At 31.4% G+C, this 20,403-nt stretch overlaps 1 protein-coding gene across 6 annotated transcripts in view; it reads right to left on the bottom strand.

Annotated features, from left to right (window-relative positions):
- LOC130894040 (collagen alpha-1(XVIII) chain) overlaps positions 1–17,459 on the bottom strand; it is a 577,499-nt gene extending 560,040 nt beyond the window's left edge. For 3 of the 6 annotated variants that reach the window (XM_057800565.1, XM_057800568.1, XM_057800566.1), the window contains exon 1: positions 17,203–17,447. In XM_057800565.1, the coding sequence (XP_057656548.1) occupies positions 17,203–17,219 (17 nt within the window). In that variant the 5' untranslated portion in view covers positions 17,220–17,447. Of the gene's footprint in view, positions 1–17,202 lie in introns of all 6 variants that reach the window. The other 3 variants (XM_057800571.1, XM_057800570.1, XM_057800569.1) reach the window with 2 other exon arrangements.
- Between the last annotated feature and the right edge of the window lie 2,944 nt (positions 17,460–20,403).

Genomic DNA, 20,403 nt, shown 5'->3' with positions numbered 1-20,403 from the left:
ACACAAATAAAGATAATTCTTTGATTAATCATAAAAATTTCCTTATTTAATTATACATAATCATGTTTTGCAGAATCGAATCAACTAATTTATTTATTTCTTGATGAACTAATTATGTTAACACCAGTTTACAAATATTTAGAACAATAAAAAAATGTTTGTTATAGATAATGGTTTGTTTAAACCGGATATACCCCTGGAGATAAAATGTTAATAACTATTCATGTGTTTATTCTAATATAAATATTCATTTTAGTTTAGATTCAAATTGAGTATAAAAAAATCTAGCCTATAAATCAATTTAGAGCAATTTATTCGATTTACGTAAAAGTATAAATCTCAGTTTTCAATAGATGCTATAACAAATTATAAAATGTTTTCTCGGTGTACAAAAACATAGAATTCCTATCTATAGACCGTTAACTCAGTCTCTGCTTCATAAATCACATTTACAGTCATTCAATGTTGAAGTGTGATTTTTTGAAATTGAACTTAATTACACTAGACCGCTTGGTGATGTTTGTCTCGCGTAAGGTTTGGCACCAACGGAGTTTGCTTTTCGACTATGTAATTATTTATAATAGGTAAACAGATAAAGTATCACGGCCTGGTGAATTGAAGAGTTACACTATATTTACTTTGTAAGGGTATTTGTGGATGTTAAGGAGGTTAACATAAAAAAAACAAAAGATATTTTTAAGATATTGTTCGATATATAGGTATAAATAATAATAAAAAGAATTCGTTTGAGTATATTCCAGCTTTTATTGTATATTTATAATAGTCCGGTCAAATTAGACTCAATAATAGTTGTCAAATACTAAAAATTCTCACCGAGCTGCATTTTGGTGAACACCTCAGATTTAAATTGAAAATAAACTCCCAGATGTCCCCATGTGTACTAAAATAGTTACTGAAGATCAATATTTATTTCTAGCTTTTACCCGCGGCTTCGCTCGCATTGGGGCCATTAAATAAGTATCAGGGATCATTAGAATAGGAATAAATCAATATGATAACTATATTTTATTGCTTAGCTGGCATTATCAATGTTTAAAAATATCTACATGCAATAAAGTGTAAAGAAAAATAAAATACATTTTATTGAAATACAACAACAAACGTTAAAATATATTTCTCTGTAAGAAAAATGAATAATATTGATTTAGATGCCGAGTATTAAAGTCGGATATTTTTGTATTATTTTTGCATTAGACACAGGTTACATATAATGAGAGAAGCATGGCTTTTCTAAGTGCACTCCCTCTACCTGTAATATCTACCCTTGTGTTTTGTTTATAGTAACAGCAAAGCTAAACTTGACGGGAAACTGAAACCTATTGAATTGGAATGAAAGGTCAGAGGGAATAAGTGGAATCATATTGAATAGCATATAACCTCAAAATTGACACCTAACCTCAAAAATTAACATAATTTTATACTGCACATATACTGACAGAAAGAAATGACAATAAATATACAAAAAATTCCAATTAGCTGAACTATAGTCAATATTGGTTTGGATCGAATATTGACGTGACCGTCGCTAATACAGTGCAACGGTATTCCAGTACTCAGGGTTGGAACCTCATTACAGGAATCCTAGATGGCGTTGAAGAAGCTAGATTTTGAAATTTTTTGACAAATATTTTTTTATTTCGTAAAAAATAATTTTTTCTCATAAAAAGTATCCTATATTACTTTTAATATCTCCAAGAATATGCGTACAAAGTTTCATGATGATCGGTTAAGTAGTTTTCGCGTGAAAGCGTAACAAAAAAACTTACATTCATATTTATAATATTAGTAAAGATTTTTATAGAGGAAATAGAAAAGGTACAGAGCGCACGTAAGTGGATTATAAGGGTGTGCAAGTGAAGCATGTAGAGCAATAAGGGGTATAATATTGAACGATTAAAACATTCATTTCATTTTTATCGATAATCAACATGTTTTATATTCAATAAATAAACTTGTCATTTCATTCTCCCACAAAAAGAATTATTTCGTTATACAACTGTTTTATTTTGCTCCTTTGAAATTGGTCTGTTTTGTAATAAAATGGAATATCTACAGGGTGTTCCGAGACTTGATGCAAAAAATCGGGAATGAATAGATGACGCGAAAATAATGCTGTGATATAAAAAAAATTTGAATTATACATTAAAACTTTATGAATTTTTTATGTATTACGTATATCCATGTAGTGTGTTTGATAGAATAAAAAATTATAGACTACTATCTGAACGCCAGGGGCGGCTTATGCCCTAACCAAACCAAACTTTTACAGGCACAACCTGTACAATTTAAAGATAGCAAAAATGAATTTTTTAATCGATTTTAATCGATTGTTCAAATCGATGAAATTTATGATTTAGGAAATATATACAGTTTTAGACTATTGTACATGTCAAGGAAACCGTTCGCCATAAACATTCTGAAGAAAATTATCATAAATTGTAATTATTTCTTTAAAATAAGAACACGGGTATTAAAACACAATCAAACATTTCTAATTGAGCCGCATACTGTCGAACATCGTGTTGTTTACATAAGGAAAGAATTGAAAAATTTAGTTGGTTAGCCTACAACTTTTTGTGTTAATTAGTGGGCAAAAATAATGGCTGATAATTTAGTAGGTCCATATTTTTTTTTAATAATAACCTGAATGGTTAGAAAAATTATCTTAATAACAGTTTTTTTTTTTAAATAGGTCGGGAAGGTCAATTTGCATAGCCACCACGTTCTCCTGAATTAAATACAATGGATTCTTTTTTTGGGGAAGATATCTTAAAAGGTTGGGAACGAAATGATCGATAGAATAAATCTCCATTATATTGTTATAAGACAGAATCTTGGAATGCTCTTCCAAGTTCTAAGAAATATCTTTCGTAGGCTCCGGAAATGTTTGATTGGGCTTTAATACCTCCTGTAAGTATTTTCACTAAATAATTACAATTTATGATTATTTTCTTCAGAGTATCTCTTTATGGCGAACGGTTTCCTTGCCATGTACATCTATCGGAAAATTCATTATTGCTATCTTTAGATTATATAGGTTATTCTTATAAAAGTTACCTATGTTAGCCACTGACCTTCAGATAGTAGTGTAGAATTATTTATTCTGTCAAATACACTACATAGACATACGTAATTATCCATTAAAAATTCATGATGTTGGAATGTATAATTTAGAAAATGTACTTTCATATAAGTTCTGATTTTGCTCCTTTAAATGCCAATAACTCAGAAAGGAGGCGTCGTTTGAGAAATTTTTTCCTGGAGCCCTGTATATATTTTTCATAAATAGCTAATTTTCCCCTATCTTTAAACCTATATTTAAACTATCTTGTATTTCACCGGTTTTTATCGCTTAAAGAGGGTTATTCATATTTAGAGTGAAAAAAAAGCAAAAAAACCTAAAAAAAATGCCATAACGTTAACTTTATTTCACGCTTTCCATAAGCTATCAATCTACCTTTGATTTTAACATACAGAAGATGAACTAATTTAACTTTTAACACTAATTCGATCTGTCTTAATTTAGTAGTGGCTTTCTATTATTATTAAGATGGAAATGGAAGATTCCGATGTGCTACTGAAAAAATCATGGATAAAGCAAATATGGTAACATTAAATTTGTTGCTGGAAAAGTCCAAAGAAAACTATCTAAAAGAATATAAAACTTTTATGAAATGGCGGAACCAGAATAATCTTCACATATTTACAGAATGCGTGTTATTAGCTTATTTTGATATTCCAAGTCCTCTACACTGTGATTCAGTTATTCTAAACTAAAAGCATCTTCAATTATAAATGACAACGTAAATTTAAGTATTTCTTCAACGAAAATATATTGAGAAAATAAAGAAGTTTTCATTGAATGCTTCTAATGACAAATATTCAATTTTTAAGATGAAGGTTTCAAATGTTTAATTATTTTTTGTTACTTTATTAATTATGTAGTAAGTTAGATTAATACCGATAATAGCTGGAGGTTGTCGAAGAGAAAAGTTGTATAAAATGAAAATTGATGACATTAAAAGTAAGGAGGAGTTTTACTCATCACGATTCTAGATTTCATTGGAGAAACCAGTTCAAACATGAATTTAATACATTTATATCAAAAGGATGCTAATCTGAGACCGAAAAACGAAACCAAAACCACTTCTTCCTATCATATAGAAATGGAATATGTAGAAAACAAGATGTTGCTCTAAACACTTTTTCGAAAATTCTATCGTATCACAACGAGCGAAGAAATCAAGCAAAAACGGCCGCATTCGGCTAAGAATTAAGTGTTGTTTCATCAAGACAATGCACCAGCTCAGACATCCGTCATTGCAATGGCCAAAACTAATTAATTGAAGTTTGAATTGCTATCTCATCCAATATATTCGCCAGATTTCGCCCACTCCGATTATTTTATATCCCAGACTCGAAAAAGTGGCTCGAACTTATTAAACATCGCTTGGAAAAGTGTATGGAGCTAAAATAAATTTTTTTCCTAAATTTTTGTGTTTTCTTTGTTGGACCAGGTACTTCTGGAACCATCCTCGTACACATACTGACAGATTGTCAGTTTTTTTGTTTTAAAATAGAGAAAGATAAGCTTTATTGTCACTAGACAATTTTTACAATTTTATGGACAAAACTAAATAATTTTATATTACATAATATAAAAGTACAAAATAATGATTGAATTCAATAGTAGTAATTATAATGTATATAATATCTTACATCATAAATTGAATTATGCCAATCTCTTAAAGTCTGTCAAGCAGAAATGCCTTTGTCAAACCTCTAAACTTATCAAAAGCTATTTTTATTTCGAAAGGTAGATGATTGAATAATTTTTTCGCACTGAAGACAATGGAATTTTTCACCAGATCAGAAGTAGCTAGTCAATTAAACGTCCAACTTCTTTCTTCTAGTAGGGTAGGTATGCATGGGTCTGTCAGTTGAGTTTGCGGACCAAATAAACAGATTCTAAAATGAAGAGAGATACAATTCGCAATGCGTTCTACTACTCAAACCATAAATACAACGAATAGTTTTTTTTTTATAATTTGAAGATAGAATCGTAGAGGTGCAAACTACAAGACGCCCAGAAAGGCAAACCATACCGAAGATACAATTCGATAACGAGTAGTAAGTTGTTAAAGCAGTACGAGAATAGAGCTGTTCAGACATAGATTTAATGAGAAAGCAAGGAGAGTTTTCTCAATATTTAAACAGAGACCGTTTGCGTCAAACCAGAACTTAATAGTTCATTGCCCATGGTCGAATGTAGCCACTCCAGGTTACACTGGTGTCATCCGGGAATAAAGTGAATGGACCATTGATCCGTAGGTCTGTGAGATCATGGAGGAAAATCAAAAAAAGAGCCGGACCCAAAACTGAACCCTGAGGCACACCATTGCCAATTGGAAATTTACTTGAAACATTACCATTAGCTCGTACCAATTGCTTTCGACATTCAAGGTAAGATACAAACCATTTTAATGAAATTCCTCGGATACCATAGGTTCTTAATCAGAATTTTATGATCAACACAATCGAAGACTTTAGCGAAATCACAAAAAACAGAAGCCGTATAAAATTTATTGTTAAGTGAAGTACATACTTCGTTGAGAACAGAAAACATAGCGTCATTAGTGCATTTATTAGGTAGGAAACCAAATTGTTGAGCAATCAAGATTTTATGTTTGAAAAGAAAAGGTAATAGATGGTTTTTCATTAGTTGTTCAATTATCTTCTATAGGATGGGTAATAATGCGTTAGGACGATAATTTTTAGTGTTAGTTTTCTCGCCGCCCTTGCGCAGAGGAACTATTATAGTTGGTTTTAGACAGCTCGGGAAAAGCCTCTTATCAAAGAATTCGTTTTTTAGCGATCATAAAACGTCAATCATTACTTCCGGAAAAGCCAAAAATAATTTAGCTGATAATTGGATGTCTTGTTTTGGATGCTGAGTATGGTTTGCTCTAGCTCAGATCTATTTACAGGTCTGAGGAAAAGACGGTCAGTGAATATTTTAGAAGGAACAAGAAAAGAGAGAGCATCTCGACATGCTGTTATTTTAGAGCTAATTTTCTTCTGGGTCGAGGTTGATAATGTTTGTTGAATGCGATTTGTTTCTCAAATCATTTTTTTATCAAATCAAACATTAACCTAAAATCTTAGTGAGTTTACATGTGCAAATATCTCAATCCAATTAATAGTTATTTCCAAAGAAAAAGCGAATACTGTTATTGCATTGATTGCGTAAGACTTTTGGAACAGAATTAATTAATTGCCAGTTGAAACATAATGGCTATATAAGATAATTTTTTTACTACTTCGGTTTTTGAATTCCAATGCGCTCATTACTTCCTTAGTAGTCCTCGTACTTTATCTGTACTATATATGAATACTGAAATTCTTTCTTAAACAGTACGACCAATTAAAAGATCAAATAAAATACATAATAGATGATAGTATTAGAAGTATCTAAAACAGTAAAAAGTTTCTCAACGCATCAACATTAATTTCGTTTTGTGTACATATGTTAAATACTTAAAATAACACTCTCAATTACAAATAGTGAACATTGTATGTATAGTTTTGTTAATAAGTTCAGTAGGACATCAGAGTCTCCTCATTTTATTAGATAAATTTTAAAACCGTTACTATTTATAACTATGAATGTGGCATTTGTTCAGTAATTTCGAAAATAATCTATAAACGTCGAACACCATGTTGGTTTAAATACTCATTTTTCATTTGAAAATCGTATTGTTTGTATATCTAACGTTTGAGACAATAATCTCGAGCTAACGTGAGGATTCAGTCCCACGTATGCTAAGACATTAATAATATTTGTTCCGAGTCTTAAAAACTGTCGTCGAGAGCTGCAATTATCACGCAAATTTCGTAATAATAGCATATAAGTTTCTTTCACACATTCGCATCCACCACCGGATGGATGCGAAAAAGGACATTCCACCAAACCCTGTCGTTTCGACAGGTCCTCAGCCTCGTTGGCGTCCAGTTTCGCGCGTAGACTACTTTCTCTTCCCAATTCCTATGGGAGATATTATCTGTATGTTTTCGCTACCTCCGGTAAATCCTTTCCAACCTTATTCGGCAAGAAAAGATCTTTCTAATCCGAGTGTTCCTTCGCCTTCTTCACAGCTTTTCGCATGTATAACTCCGCATTTGCTTATGAAGTGCGGAATTACCGTGTCGGAGGGTATCTCTTAAGGATTGTCTCGGAAAACTTACGATCTTTTTTTTGTGTTCTATGTGTACTTTTTACCAGCCTAACTTAACCTATCGACACTGTTGTCCTCCGTTTTACTTGTCTGTTGCGCGATCAGTATTGCTATGAGTGTCCCCATGTTCTGCAACATACTCAGTAGCTCAGGAGTTTCTTATCCTGCTGAAGCTGGCGTTGTCTTAATAGCTAGTGCATAGCTATCACCTGGTTGTGTGGTTATCGTGACTGGTTTATTTGCTTCTGTCTTCTTCGAGTTTTGCGCAGCCCCTGTAGTTCTCCGGATCCTCTCCTCAGCAGTTTTTGCAATTCGGATTTTCGGTTCTGCACACCTCATGTAGCTCACGTCCATGTTGCACATACTTTGTCAGTGGTAGAAGTCTTGACACCTTGAACATTGTATATGTCAACCGTGCTGTTTTTATTCAACCATACTTATCTTTGTGTGGTATAGGTATTTCAGTTTTTTGTAGAAATGCTTTGTTTTTTCCATTACGTGAACGCCTATTGTTATATCATGTTCCCAATTTTGAACCAATACCTCTAAATATCAACAAGTAGATCATGTATAAAAGGCATTTCAATAGTTTTAAAGCTTTACTTGTGTATAATATGAACAAAAATTACATTGCCTACCTTGCATTCATCAAGCTTCCGACATAACAAACAATTAATATTTAACTTTCCGCCAGGCGCTTGGGCTTTTGCAATACCACCAGGTGCTTGCCGTATTCTGGTCGGCAACTTTTCTTTTATCCTCTTAAGGAGGATTTAATTTGCTTTAAAAATATAAACGCCTTCGCAAACACCTTCAATTGCAAGCAAACAAAATTCGCATATTATTTTGGAATGTTTCCCACACACAAATTCTGAACACTCATTACCCATTTTTAGAGTGCTTGATTTTCTTTCTTCAAAATCTTTAATTGCTCTGATAATGAAGGCTTCACATCTATGGGAAGGTTTTTTATATCTGATCTGGCATACAACTGTTCTTTCATTAAATCTTGAGCCAGGGTTTTGAGAAAAATATTTCGTCGATCAGGAGCTTCTACTGGTAATCCTAAATTGAACAATACTGTTTTTTGATACCAGCTACGTTCATTATATGATAAAAATTACCAACGGCCATCTTCTTGTTACTCTTTTCGCCGAGTAACCGGCGCATAATTTATTGAAGGTGTCAATTCCTGCGGTTGTATTTTAAGCCTTAATCATTTCTAACTAAACATTTATTTTTCTTCATTGCGTATGAAACCATTGGCAACTCTTTTTGGAAGCCGAACTGAGAACTGGCAAAAATTCTTGATGGATAGCCGATGTATTTTTCCTCCGGGTGCCCAGGATTGGAATTTTATTTGCTAAAAGAATCTGAGTCAAGTCGGACGGCAGTTGACAACTTTCACTTCAATGTTAACTGTTTATTGAATGACTGAGATTTATTTTCACTCTTTTGTTGTAGGGGATGAATATCGGGTACTTGAACACAAAAAGTCAGCGAAAATTTCAATTTCCTAATAATAACGAAAATCCCCGTCTGCCGTTCAACGGACGGCGTCGCGTCGGGCGAAAGATTAATTAGTTTCTCATCTTAATTTCTTGACATAGTTTCTTTTGAGCATTTTTTCGAGGAATGTTTCAACCTTCTTAAACCTTCCAAACAAAAGTTACCCTCTTTCTCATTAGATTAGGCGTTACGATACATCCCTTAATATTATTATTGAGGACTCAAATTTTCACAAAAAATTTCTTTATCATCATGAATAATATTTTCACAGTATCGTTAAAAAATAGTTTTTTTGCTCAGTCTAGGCTAGAGTGACTTGTAGCTATTTTGACGACAAATAACTGATTTATTAATAAAACTTGTTCCATATAGATTCCTTTGCAATGGCTTTTTAATTTACCACAAATGACTGTTGAAATCCGCGGCAAAAAAGTATCAAGGTAGTGTTTGATAGGTGAAGTACTTACATATGAAACTGCTCTTTTTATTAGAGAATATGATACATCACATGTGTTTATGGTTTATCAGTTGGCCAGTAGCATTTTGTCAAACAGGCCGGCCGTTCTCCTACACAATCGGCGCTGATGACGTAGTACCTATATCCAGACATCTAAACTCTGTAGTTTGTTAATACTGATCTTATCGACACCAAACTATTGGACATTGTAGTTTAAAAACAAAATTGTTGGCCGTACGAATGAAAAGTTGAACGTAAAGTGGCCCTGAAGACACTTTATTTAGAATGAAACTCTATTATTTGACGTCGTAAATTGATTCCACAGTCCATTTCCAACAACTTTTACTCAGGTCACTTTTTTTGATAGGAGCAACCGTATAAAAGGATTACAGGGTTTCTAGGCACACCAAAACCCCCCTTTTTCATATAATAGGGGTAGGTACCAATGAATTTTTCACGCAAACAAAACTTGTTTTTCTTAAGAATATTTTTGAGCCCAAGATCGTGAATACATTGTCCATATGCCTGATCATAATCTTTAAAATTTAATTGGTTTGGTCTAAAATCATTTTAAACGATTTTTGTTTATATTGCTTTTAATGCTATTCCGATACTGAATATTATTTTTTCATTGACTTTCTTGTTTTTCATTCATTCATTGAAAGGATTAAAGACTATCATACGTTCAGTATAAACAATGATTTATAAAAAAGAAACTGAAATTTACAGGAACAATTTTGGAAAAAAGCAAGACGTAAAAGAAAAAAAAAATCTCGTAACTCGCTAATAATTATTAATGAAAAATGAACTATAAGCCTTATAGTTTATTTCTTTCTTTTCATTAAAAAAAATTAATAGTCTATGAAAGTTCAAACTGCATAAACTTAAATTATAATAATAAGTTATGGTAATAAAGATGATTCATTAATTTTTTCCATCAAAATAGTGGTGCATTTTTCATGGACAGTCATTTAATAAGATATCTTAGGTGGAAATTTTCAACTAAAGAAAAAACTAACGATGGACAATGATAATAGGAACTAAGAACAGCTTAATTGAAAAAAAATATGGGGAAATTCTAAAGTTAAGTTATTAGTCCTATGTCCACCAAATGCACAGAATCACCCCACTGTACGCCGTTTGTTAGGATTACTTATGGAAACGACTATTGAATATTTCTTTTTAACCTGAGGTGTTTATTAAAATAATAAAATAACCTTTTTTTATTTCATTTATTTCATAGCAAATTTAACTAATTTTGAATGAGAACAATATTTTTATGTATATATCAAAAAATCATCACAATCCGATGACAAATACTATCAAAAACAGTTTTTTCACACAATCTATAAACTCACTAACAACGAACTTTTATCAACTAAAGTCAATTATGAGGTCAGCAACATACTTCTATCTAATTACTGTGTATTAAACACGGTAATTCCGGAAACCTAACCAAGTGGGTATTTTAATTGATACTGATAATATAAGTGATATTAAAAATTACAACCAGATGAAAATAAAACGTTCTAATAATTCATTTCACCCATATAATCCCCATAAAACTAAGTATAAATTGATGTTACTTCTGGAACAATTTATTATAATTAAATCTTGATTTTAATACCCAATATATTGACAAGAAGAATCTAAATCAAATTACCAAACGATGATAATATATGGAGTATTATTATACGGGTTTTTTCATCAAATTAATGCTTTGAAGATGATTTCGCAAGTCATTTGGTTCAAGAGGGTGAGATGTCACTAAATAATAAACGAACAAAATATGTCTTCCACTAAATATGTATTTGAAGGGTGGAAGAAGGAGACCATGGAAGCCAAAAGACCGTAACATGTATAATTGAAAATATGTACTGGGACAATGAATCATTATAGGCTCGTTTGCGAAATGTAAAAAGCCTGACAAGCCTAGACAATTATCCTAAAGGATATTTGCAAAAAATAATAATTATATCCTCTAAATCTTATGCAAGAATACCAAGATCCCATGGCGGGGCATTTCACAGTCAATCATCTGTACCTAGTGAAAATTAAAACCCACTTCTGACCGGTATCGTAAACTTTCTATGATTTATTTTAGTTACGAATATGAACCATAATATTTGAGGAAAGTGTCTAGGATCTAAGATTTCTTTTAGTTAGAGTTTCAGACGTAATATTTGAGGAAATCACTTCCTACAATATTTTGTCTCCATGGAATTTTTGCCAGAATATTTACATATCCCCTAATTGTTAACATATTTATCGGCCTCTAAATTTTAACAGAATACATAAAATACACAAGCAATTGATAATGTACGATGCCAGAACAAAATTCTCTCACCAACAATCTGCCAAAGCGAAAACATGTTTAATATATATTGTGTATCATTTAATGGATTTAAGATTAAAATTTAACAGTTTCATCATATCAACAATGTTAACAAAATATACCCTGTATTAAAATTAAACAAAACTCATAAAATTCAAAGGTCTTTTCAAACTATAAGGTATTATAACATAATAGTACGGTCGTACACAATACCCTCCCAATAAATAGCCATATATATAGAGTGTTTCAAAAAAAGGTGTCGCGTCTCTAGGATAGATAGAAAACTGAAAAATAAAATAATAATTAAAAAAAAACATAAAACTCGACTGCATGGATAACTACAATTAAAAATCAGCTGAAAAGACTGAAACAATATGAAAATTCAATAATAAGGTATTTTAAAAAAATAATGATTAGGTACGTAAAACCAGAAACATAAATTGAAACAGTACCAAACCAATGTACCTGCATATTATACACTTAGAAATATAAGCACGGTAGTTTTTTCACTTTTTTGTAACATTATAAACAGAATTACATTCGGAGGCATGCACAAAGAGATAATAATTTATCATAGCATTCAATTTCATGCCTCCGACTGCAATTCTGTCAAAAGTGAAAAAACTACCGTGCTGATATTTCTAAGTGTACAATATGCAGGTACATTGGTTTGGTGCTGTTTCAATTTATGTTTCTGGTTTTACGTACCTAATCATTATTTTTTTAAAATACCTTATCATTGAATTTTCATCTTGTTTCACTCTTTTCAGTTGATTTTTAATTGTAGTTATCCATGCAGGCGGGTTTTTTATTTTTTTTAATTACTATTTTATTTATGTCTTTTTAGTTAAGATTACGTAACCGGATTAATTCCTTGAATGAGTTTATGTCATGTGGTTGATTAAGCAATTTGTTAGGGTCAAGAAAACTAATAGCAAGTCCGGAAAGAGTCTTCACTCTACTCAAAACAACGTAAGCTTGACCTTTTGCATACTAAGGCCTTTGAAAAACAAAATCCTATACTGATTAATATGGATTTTTGTGAAACGTTACAAAAACCGAAAGACATCAACCTCATTTTTTTTTAAACATATCTATTTTATCGATGGGTACTCATATGCCCGACAAAAAATTTCCAATTCACATAATGCTTACTAATTAATAATAATAATTAACAATTTTATCAATACTTTATACCAGCATCGGTTATTACTTCATAATTTTCAAACCAAAATATTCCGAAAACGGTACACAGTATCGAGTTTTATCGAGAATACCTTTTTGGTGTAAAATTAAATGATGTTTAAATTCACTTGAAATTTTGCTTAATAAATCCACTAATATTGAAAAAGTTATGTTGAATAATACTTGCTACAAACTGTGTAACTATCGCCCTTTATGAGAGTCAGCCATTAAAACAAACTATTTGGATGTATCAAAAACATATTCATATAAAATTTCAATACAATGTTGCCAGTAGTTGACGCAAAATCGTAAGAAATGTGTATAATTTATTTTTCTTCAACGCCCCTCACTTTACTTGGATAGTATTACGAAAATTTCTTACTGAGCAAACCACAAATATTTTCCAGGTTTCTATCTATCACAGAGACGCTATCACCTTTTTGGACACACCCTGTATACAACATTTGTGTCTTATCGAATTTTATAGAGGGTGTTCCGGAACTTGAAAAATTCGGGAGTGAGTAGATGATAATGATTAAGCTGGGAAATCAGAAGTTGTACTTAAATATATTTTCTAAATTATATATTCGAACATTAATTTTTGATGCATGATTTCGTGCGTCCATGTAATGTGTTTGACAGAATAAATAATTCTAGACTACTATCTGAAGGCCAGTGGCGGCTCATTCCCAATGGTTAACAATCCGTAACTTTTACAGGGACAACCTGTACAATCTAAAAATAACAAACATAAATTTTGAATCGATTTTTTCATTCGATAAAATTTATCATTCTGAAGAAAATCATCATAAATTGTAATTATTTATTGAAAATACTTACAGGAGGTATTAACACACAATCAAACATTTCTAATTTAACTGCATACTGTCGAATATCGTGTTATATAAGGAGAAAATTGAAATGTAGAAAAATTTAGCTGGTTAGCTCACAACTTATCAAATAAAAACAGAAAGAAACTATAATAAATGTTCGAATTGGGCACCTTGCACTTCTACAAAATTCAGGAGTCTATGGAGGATATTTCCTTAATCTTGGAAGAGCGTTTCAGGATTTTGCCTTATAGCGTCACAATGGAAATTTATTATATCATTTTGTTCCTTGTGTTCCCCGGTATTGCATATAATCTTCGATAGTATGTAGTACAAATGTTTATTTACTTATTCATTAATTCTCCAAGAAATGATTTGGGGCATCTTAAAAGCTTGGTGTATGAATCAAATTAATAAATATCTATAGTATAAATTCTTCTAGAAGAAGAAAAAATTTCATATACTCCACGGGATGTAAATATGTTAGTAAACAATGTCACTCACATTTCTCGTAATATAAATAACTATTAACTTCTGCGAGATAAATACGAAAATAGTAACTCAAGTTATTAAATATCAAAAGTTGATAATAACAAAGAATAAATTACAACGGTTACTCAAATTGGGCACCTGTTTCGGTAATACAGAGTGTATCTCTAGGTTGAAGTGGTAGTCTCATATCTTTTTGTAACGTGTAACATCAGCAAACTTAATTGCCAGCCCTCGTTGTTGCTTGAGGGCAAAATTGTCGACTAGAAAATGTTACTTACATTCCTTGTAATATAAATAACTATTATCACCCTTACACATCCAAGAAAAGTGAAAAAAGGCTAAACTCACTGTATTAGTCTAGCAAATCCATATGCCTGAAGATTAATAACTTATTTTTTATCGTTAACTATATTTTAGATATACGTAATGCCTACAAACGCTTATATACTAAATGAAATATATTATGTTGTTTAGTTCTGTTAAGTTTTGTAAAAATAATAATTTTTTTGCGATCACAAGAAAGTTAAATTGCACAAATTGTAATAAAATTAAACTCTAACTATTTGTACGAACTTGTTATTTTAAATCATTTTTTTTGTTTCATAATGGAATCATAGTAAAAAATACAAAATGAACAAAAATTATTGAACCTTCTATTAACCGAGTTATCACAAACTAATCCGGTATTCTACAAAGTATGGCGTTCTTTTGCAATCATTCTATTATGTGCTGCAAAAAGAGGCCATATTTAAGAGCTTACTTATCAAAGATGTTATATCTTGTCAGCAAATAGAGATTTTTATCTCTATGTATTAAAATGTATTATAATGATAAGAAAATTTTTGGAAACTTGTTGATTAACGGTTATAGATTTGAAAAATCTCTTTATAAACCCCTTTTTCCAAAATTAAAAGGAAACACATCTTCAACAAAGTTGTTTGAAATAAGTTTTTAAATCTGCAAATATATTGAAACAATTGTTAGGTAATCCCAAGGATAAAATAATAGGCTTGAAAAACAATGTTATATCCCCGAAATTAACTGTAATGATTGTATCAAGAAGTATATTGGGGAAACAAAAAGAAGTGTCCAAGTACGGTTTAAAGAACACTAGGTCATTTATAACATGGACGAACGGAGAAATTAGGTCACGTATTTGAGAAAATGATAAACGTTTATACGATATTATACATAATTTGAAATATTTTTTATATAATAATCAGGTAGGTACTTTTACTAGGGTTTCCAGTTCACAGTCAGTAGTTATTAATGTCAAATTATTCTTAAATAAAAGTTTTGTAAACAATAAAGTATGTAACTTTCATAAAGAAGTCAATTTGCAAATTCGGCAAACGTCCTACTAGAGCCTAGTAAAGAGAGGAGCCAAACAGCTGAAAAGAGTCGGCAACATCTATTTAAAATGCTCAAAATGTGATTTTAACGGATTTTGTAGTTGAGGAATATCCGGAAAAGATGCAGAAAAGCAGGAAACAATGTTTTTGACAAATACTTCTTAGACTACACTCTACAAAATTGCAAAGCAAGGTGTGACATTGAGACAAAAAAGAATATACTGTAAACGAAATGGCCAATAAGCATGGTCACTATGTTTCAAGATTACCTCCGTACTACTGTGTTTTATATCCAATCGAATTGATATGGTCCCAACTAGATCCCAAGACAAACAACTTATAATAATTCACCCAAAAATTACTCCTCAGTTGTGGAACTGATAATGAAAGAAACATTATAGTTTATTTCAGAAAGGTATAGAGTAATATCACCTGATTAGGTATGCAAAGGGATCACAGAGTGACTTAACGAATATTTAAGCCACTTTCATAGTTTGGCATTGATTTCATTGTAAATTTTTTTCTTTTTATCAAGTGCAGGTAGTACCACCCGGATTGGGGTCAATTTTTGGATTTAGCCTATTGTTATCCATTCACAAAAACTGAAAATAGTGTGCCGGTAGGATACTCGTAAAAAGGAAAGAATTTTATGAAATAGGGTTGGAATTAGGTAGATTCACTAATAGAAGGTTAAACGGTACCTGTTAAACGCAAAACGTAACTGTATAATCTACTACCTAAGTAATCCCTACACAATATTTCGATATTGACACTTGAGGCTACAAAACATACTTTTCCTAATTCTCTTACACAATTACTTGAAATTTTAATATTACAAACAATACTATTTCAAGACCTACACCGAAATTGAGCCGAACTAGTCGGAATTCCCCATTTTATTACTCTATACCTTTCTGAAATAGACTATATCACTGAGAATTGAAGAAATGCCATAAATCACGAAAAAACAGTTGAAAACCAATATATAGTGATTTAGAATAATTGTATTAAGTGTATGTATTATAAATGAAGAACACAAGGGAAAAACTTGGTAAGTCACAATTCTAGAATTTTCCAGGTACTTTTCAAAGCTATGAAGTTAAGAAGTATTTTCCCAGTACGATTTTATTGTTAATCCTTGTATAGGATCTATATTAAGGCATGGTCTTAACACCTTTTTTGCCAAAGATTTTCTAGATATATGTCATCAAAATGTTCAGCAACAAATTCATGTTTGTATTTAATTTTACTGAAAATATCTTGTTACATTGGGTACAATTATTAATGATGGTTCCCTTATCTACGTGTGTATTATTATTTTACATTTTCGCTATATGATGATCGGCAAAAAAAAATTTTCAAATAATAATTCAAAATCTTATTCTAATGTGGACACAACTACATACATTAAATACACTACATACACAGTTTTTTGTTATTCTTTTATAACATGTTTCCAGGATCAAACTTATCCTTGGTGTCAATACAGGTCATACCTAAACTAATTCTATTTCAATTTTCTTAAAAATTTATTAAACAGATTTTATCTGATAGACAAATTATTTCTTTGTCATCAGTAAAATTCGATTTTATCCTTGATTCAACTATTAAATAGTTTATAATTAAAGGAATTGTCCTCTACATTTACATACTATTCATATGTATTCAATTTAAACAGTTTCAATGGGTAAATTAAAAAATTTAGTAGAGAAAATAATTAACTATTCATTTTTAGTACTGCGCAAAGCCGCCAACAATACTTCGAATGTCAAGGACATGAACTTACCTAAAATGAATAACCATTATGTCGCCCTTTAATCCCTTGACATCCCTATTCTCACATGCGCACAATTCGAAATATTTCACTCAGTCCAACATGCCGGCACTTTCTACGTTAATTCGTAGTCACTATTGCCGTCGCGACGTCGGCGTCTTTCACTCCTCTGCTTCCTAACCAAATATTATATAGCACGTGAACCACGTGTAGAAACGCTCACGCGACAAACTTTCACGGACTCACCGTTCGCTTGCCGAAATCGAACTGCATGAAATTTCTACTTCTAACTTCTACTCTGCTGCTGCTGAGTGCCATGGCATGCCCCAGACCATGCCGGTATCATATCGGTCATCTTCGGTCGCATAACAACTTTATTTACTTTTTTTACACATTTTTAAGAATAAGATTGCAGCAACCAAAAATATTCGTATTGTACATTTATTATGTACAGTATTTAAAAATATTTTGCGGATTATAAAAATAAATATTGATAGAAAATGTCAACTTATTACAATTGAAATTACTAGCTTAAATTTCCATGGGACATCGTTAAAATTATTAATGGAATTAGTACGTGTTTCAAGATATATACAATGCGGTCCATATGTACATATGTGTATGTGAAAAAAAACTGAAAGAGGTCGATTTTTATTCTTAAGTTTTTTTCACATTTGGCGCAATCATAACTGAGAAAATTAATTTTTGAAGATGTAAATTTTTATAGTCTCTATCACAAATTTTTTACGTAAAATGAAAATAATAATGTCTCATAGCATTTAGAATTTGAAAATTCGAAGATACTAAAATATTAGTCAAAAAGCAAATTAAAAAGCCGTGAGCAGCAGAGCTCCATCACGAAAGTCGAATTTTTCGTCGAATGTAGAATTTAACTAATACACAAACAAATCTTTCCATAAAATGAATTTCTTGGAAATGTTAATAATTCTCAATCTTATTTCTTTATATGGAAAATTTGCAATAACTTTTCATTGCACAAGTTAACTCTCTCTCTCGAATGAAAATTCATAATTTCAATAGACCCGGTGGTCTCGAACCCTCTTGTTCCATTTCAATTGACAACAAAGAAAAAATGGTCATAATGACAAGAAATTTCGAAAATGGGAAGTAAAAAAAATCAACGTATTATTCATTAAATAGGAGGCGGTCCAGTTCAACAATTACAACGATCAAAATTATTTCGGGCGTTTTGTGCTGGAAGAACTGAAGAAGAAAACTTTGAACTTGAGAAAGACAATTCTTCAACATCACCCCTACTTGCATGCGAAGTTCGAACCCTCTAGTTAAACTTTTTCTGGCCAAAAAATAAGAAAATATAATAAAAATGACCATAAAATGGAGAGGGGTGGAGATAGAAAGTTTCGACTTTAGACAGGAAATCATCTCGCAACTAATTGAACCTACATGTGAAATTTCATTTTTCAGTCGCATTTCGTTTGACCTGCAGAGGTGAGCAAAGGTCAAAAACCACTTTTTTTGCACTACGTCCCCTCGAAATATTCATTTGTTTTCAAAAAAGCCATGTATGCTAATTTTGAACCAAATCGGACCCATAGCAATTGCTCGAAAGACGAAAATAAGAATTGTAGCTTAAACTACATACATATATAAACTACAGACATTCGAAAAACCATCATAATCGTGTTCAGGAGGTCTCAAAACATGGGAAAAATGATGTGCCCCCCATTTTTCTTCTAGTCATGCCTACCGTAATAGTCTAATTTTTCTTTGAAAAATTCGACTAACAAGTGATATGAATGCGCGTATTAAATTTAATTATATATATAATAAAACAAGAACTCAAAAGGGGATTTAAAAAATTTTCAACAATAAAAGCCCTGATCAACACGTTTCACAGTTTACAGTTAGCAAAATTGAAAAAAAGTTCCGTGAAACTGGACATTGAAAAACCAGGTAGAAGAGTTCAATTTACTAATGAAAAAAGTTAGATGTACTCCTAAAGATTGAGGAAAACCCGCATAAGACAACCCGAAAACTTACCGCCGACAATGATGTAAGTAAATCATCTATTTTGAGAGTTTTGCATAAAGAAAAAACCACCCTTACAAAGGTCAGTTGGTTCAGGAATTAAATGAAGATGATCCTGATATATAGCAAGAATTCTGTGAATTGATGATGGACAGAATGAACGCAGATTTGCAATTCATAAACAAAATCGTTTTTTCTGATGAAGCAACGTTTCATTTAAACGGTTAACAAACAGAACTGTAGATATTGGAGCAGATAAAATCCTCACTGGATGTGTGAGGCTCGCACTCAATACCCTAGAAAAGTGAACGGTTGGGCTGGTACCATTAACAGTAAAATTATTGAACCTTATTTTTTTAAAGGCACAGTTAATTGTGAGGTTTATCTAGATTTTTTGATTAACTTCTTAGTGTCAACATTTCAAAAACTTCTTCCTGAAGTTAATCATCCAAATGAGATAGATGGATCTATGTACTACCAACAAGACGGAGCTCCACCGCATTTTTCACGTACAGTTAGAAATTATTTAAACGACCATTGGAAGACATGGAAAGATCGAATGGTCGGCTAGATCCCCCGATTTTGACTCCTCTCGATTACTTTATATGGAGTTATTTGAAATCTAAAGTATATTTTAATAGACCGAACAATATTTCTAATTTAAGAGTTAGGATAACAGAAGATAGAATAACAGAAGAAATTAATAAAATAACTCCTAAGGTCATACAAAATGTTATACTAGACTTCCAAAATCGCCTCGGTTATTGTCAAGAAGTGATTGGTGGTCATTTTGAACATTTAATTGCTACATTATCATCTTCATTATCATATTCATTCTACGTAAAATTTTGTGATAGAGACATTATAAACATTTTACATCTCAGTTATAATTGCACCAAATTTTAAAAAACTTTACATTGTTGAACAGAGGACTAAAATCCCTTTCCAATAAGATACTTTACGACCCCCTTTTTAAAATTTTCGAGGAGATGCTTATAATTCAGAGGGGTATAATATTTTCATACCGTTAATTGCCAATTTAAGAATAGAAATCGACCTGTTTCAGTTTTTTTCACATAGTACATAATAACGCGAAAACTGAATTTATTCCATACATATGGACATATGGACATAATAGACCACTTCCTCGGGATTGCTTCTGTTTCCCATACTCTTTCTATGATCTTAAATCGCTGAGCTTCT

The sequence above is a fragment of the Diorhabda carinulata genome, chromosome 5, assembly GCF_026250575.1.
Source record: "Diorhabda carinulata isolate Delta chromosome 5, icDioCari1.1, whole genome shotgun sequence".
Classification (NCBI taxonomy): domain Eukaryota; kingdom Metazoa; phylum Arthropoda; class Insecta; order Coleoptera; family Chrysomelidae; genus Diorhabda; species Diorhabda carinulata.
Note: the sequence above shows the minus strand (reverse complement) of the source record. Positions and strands in the feature narration are given on the sequence as shown.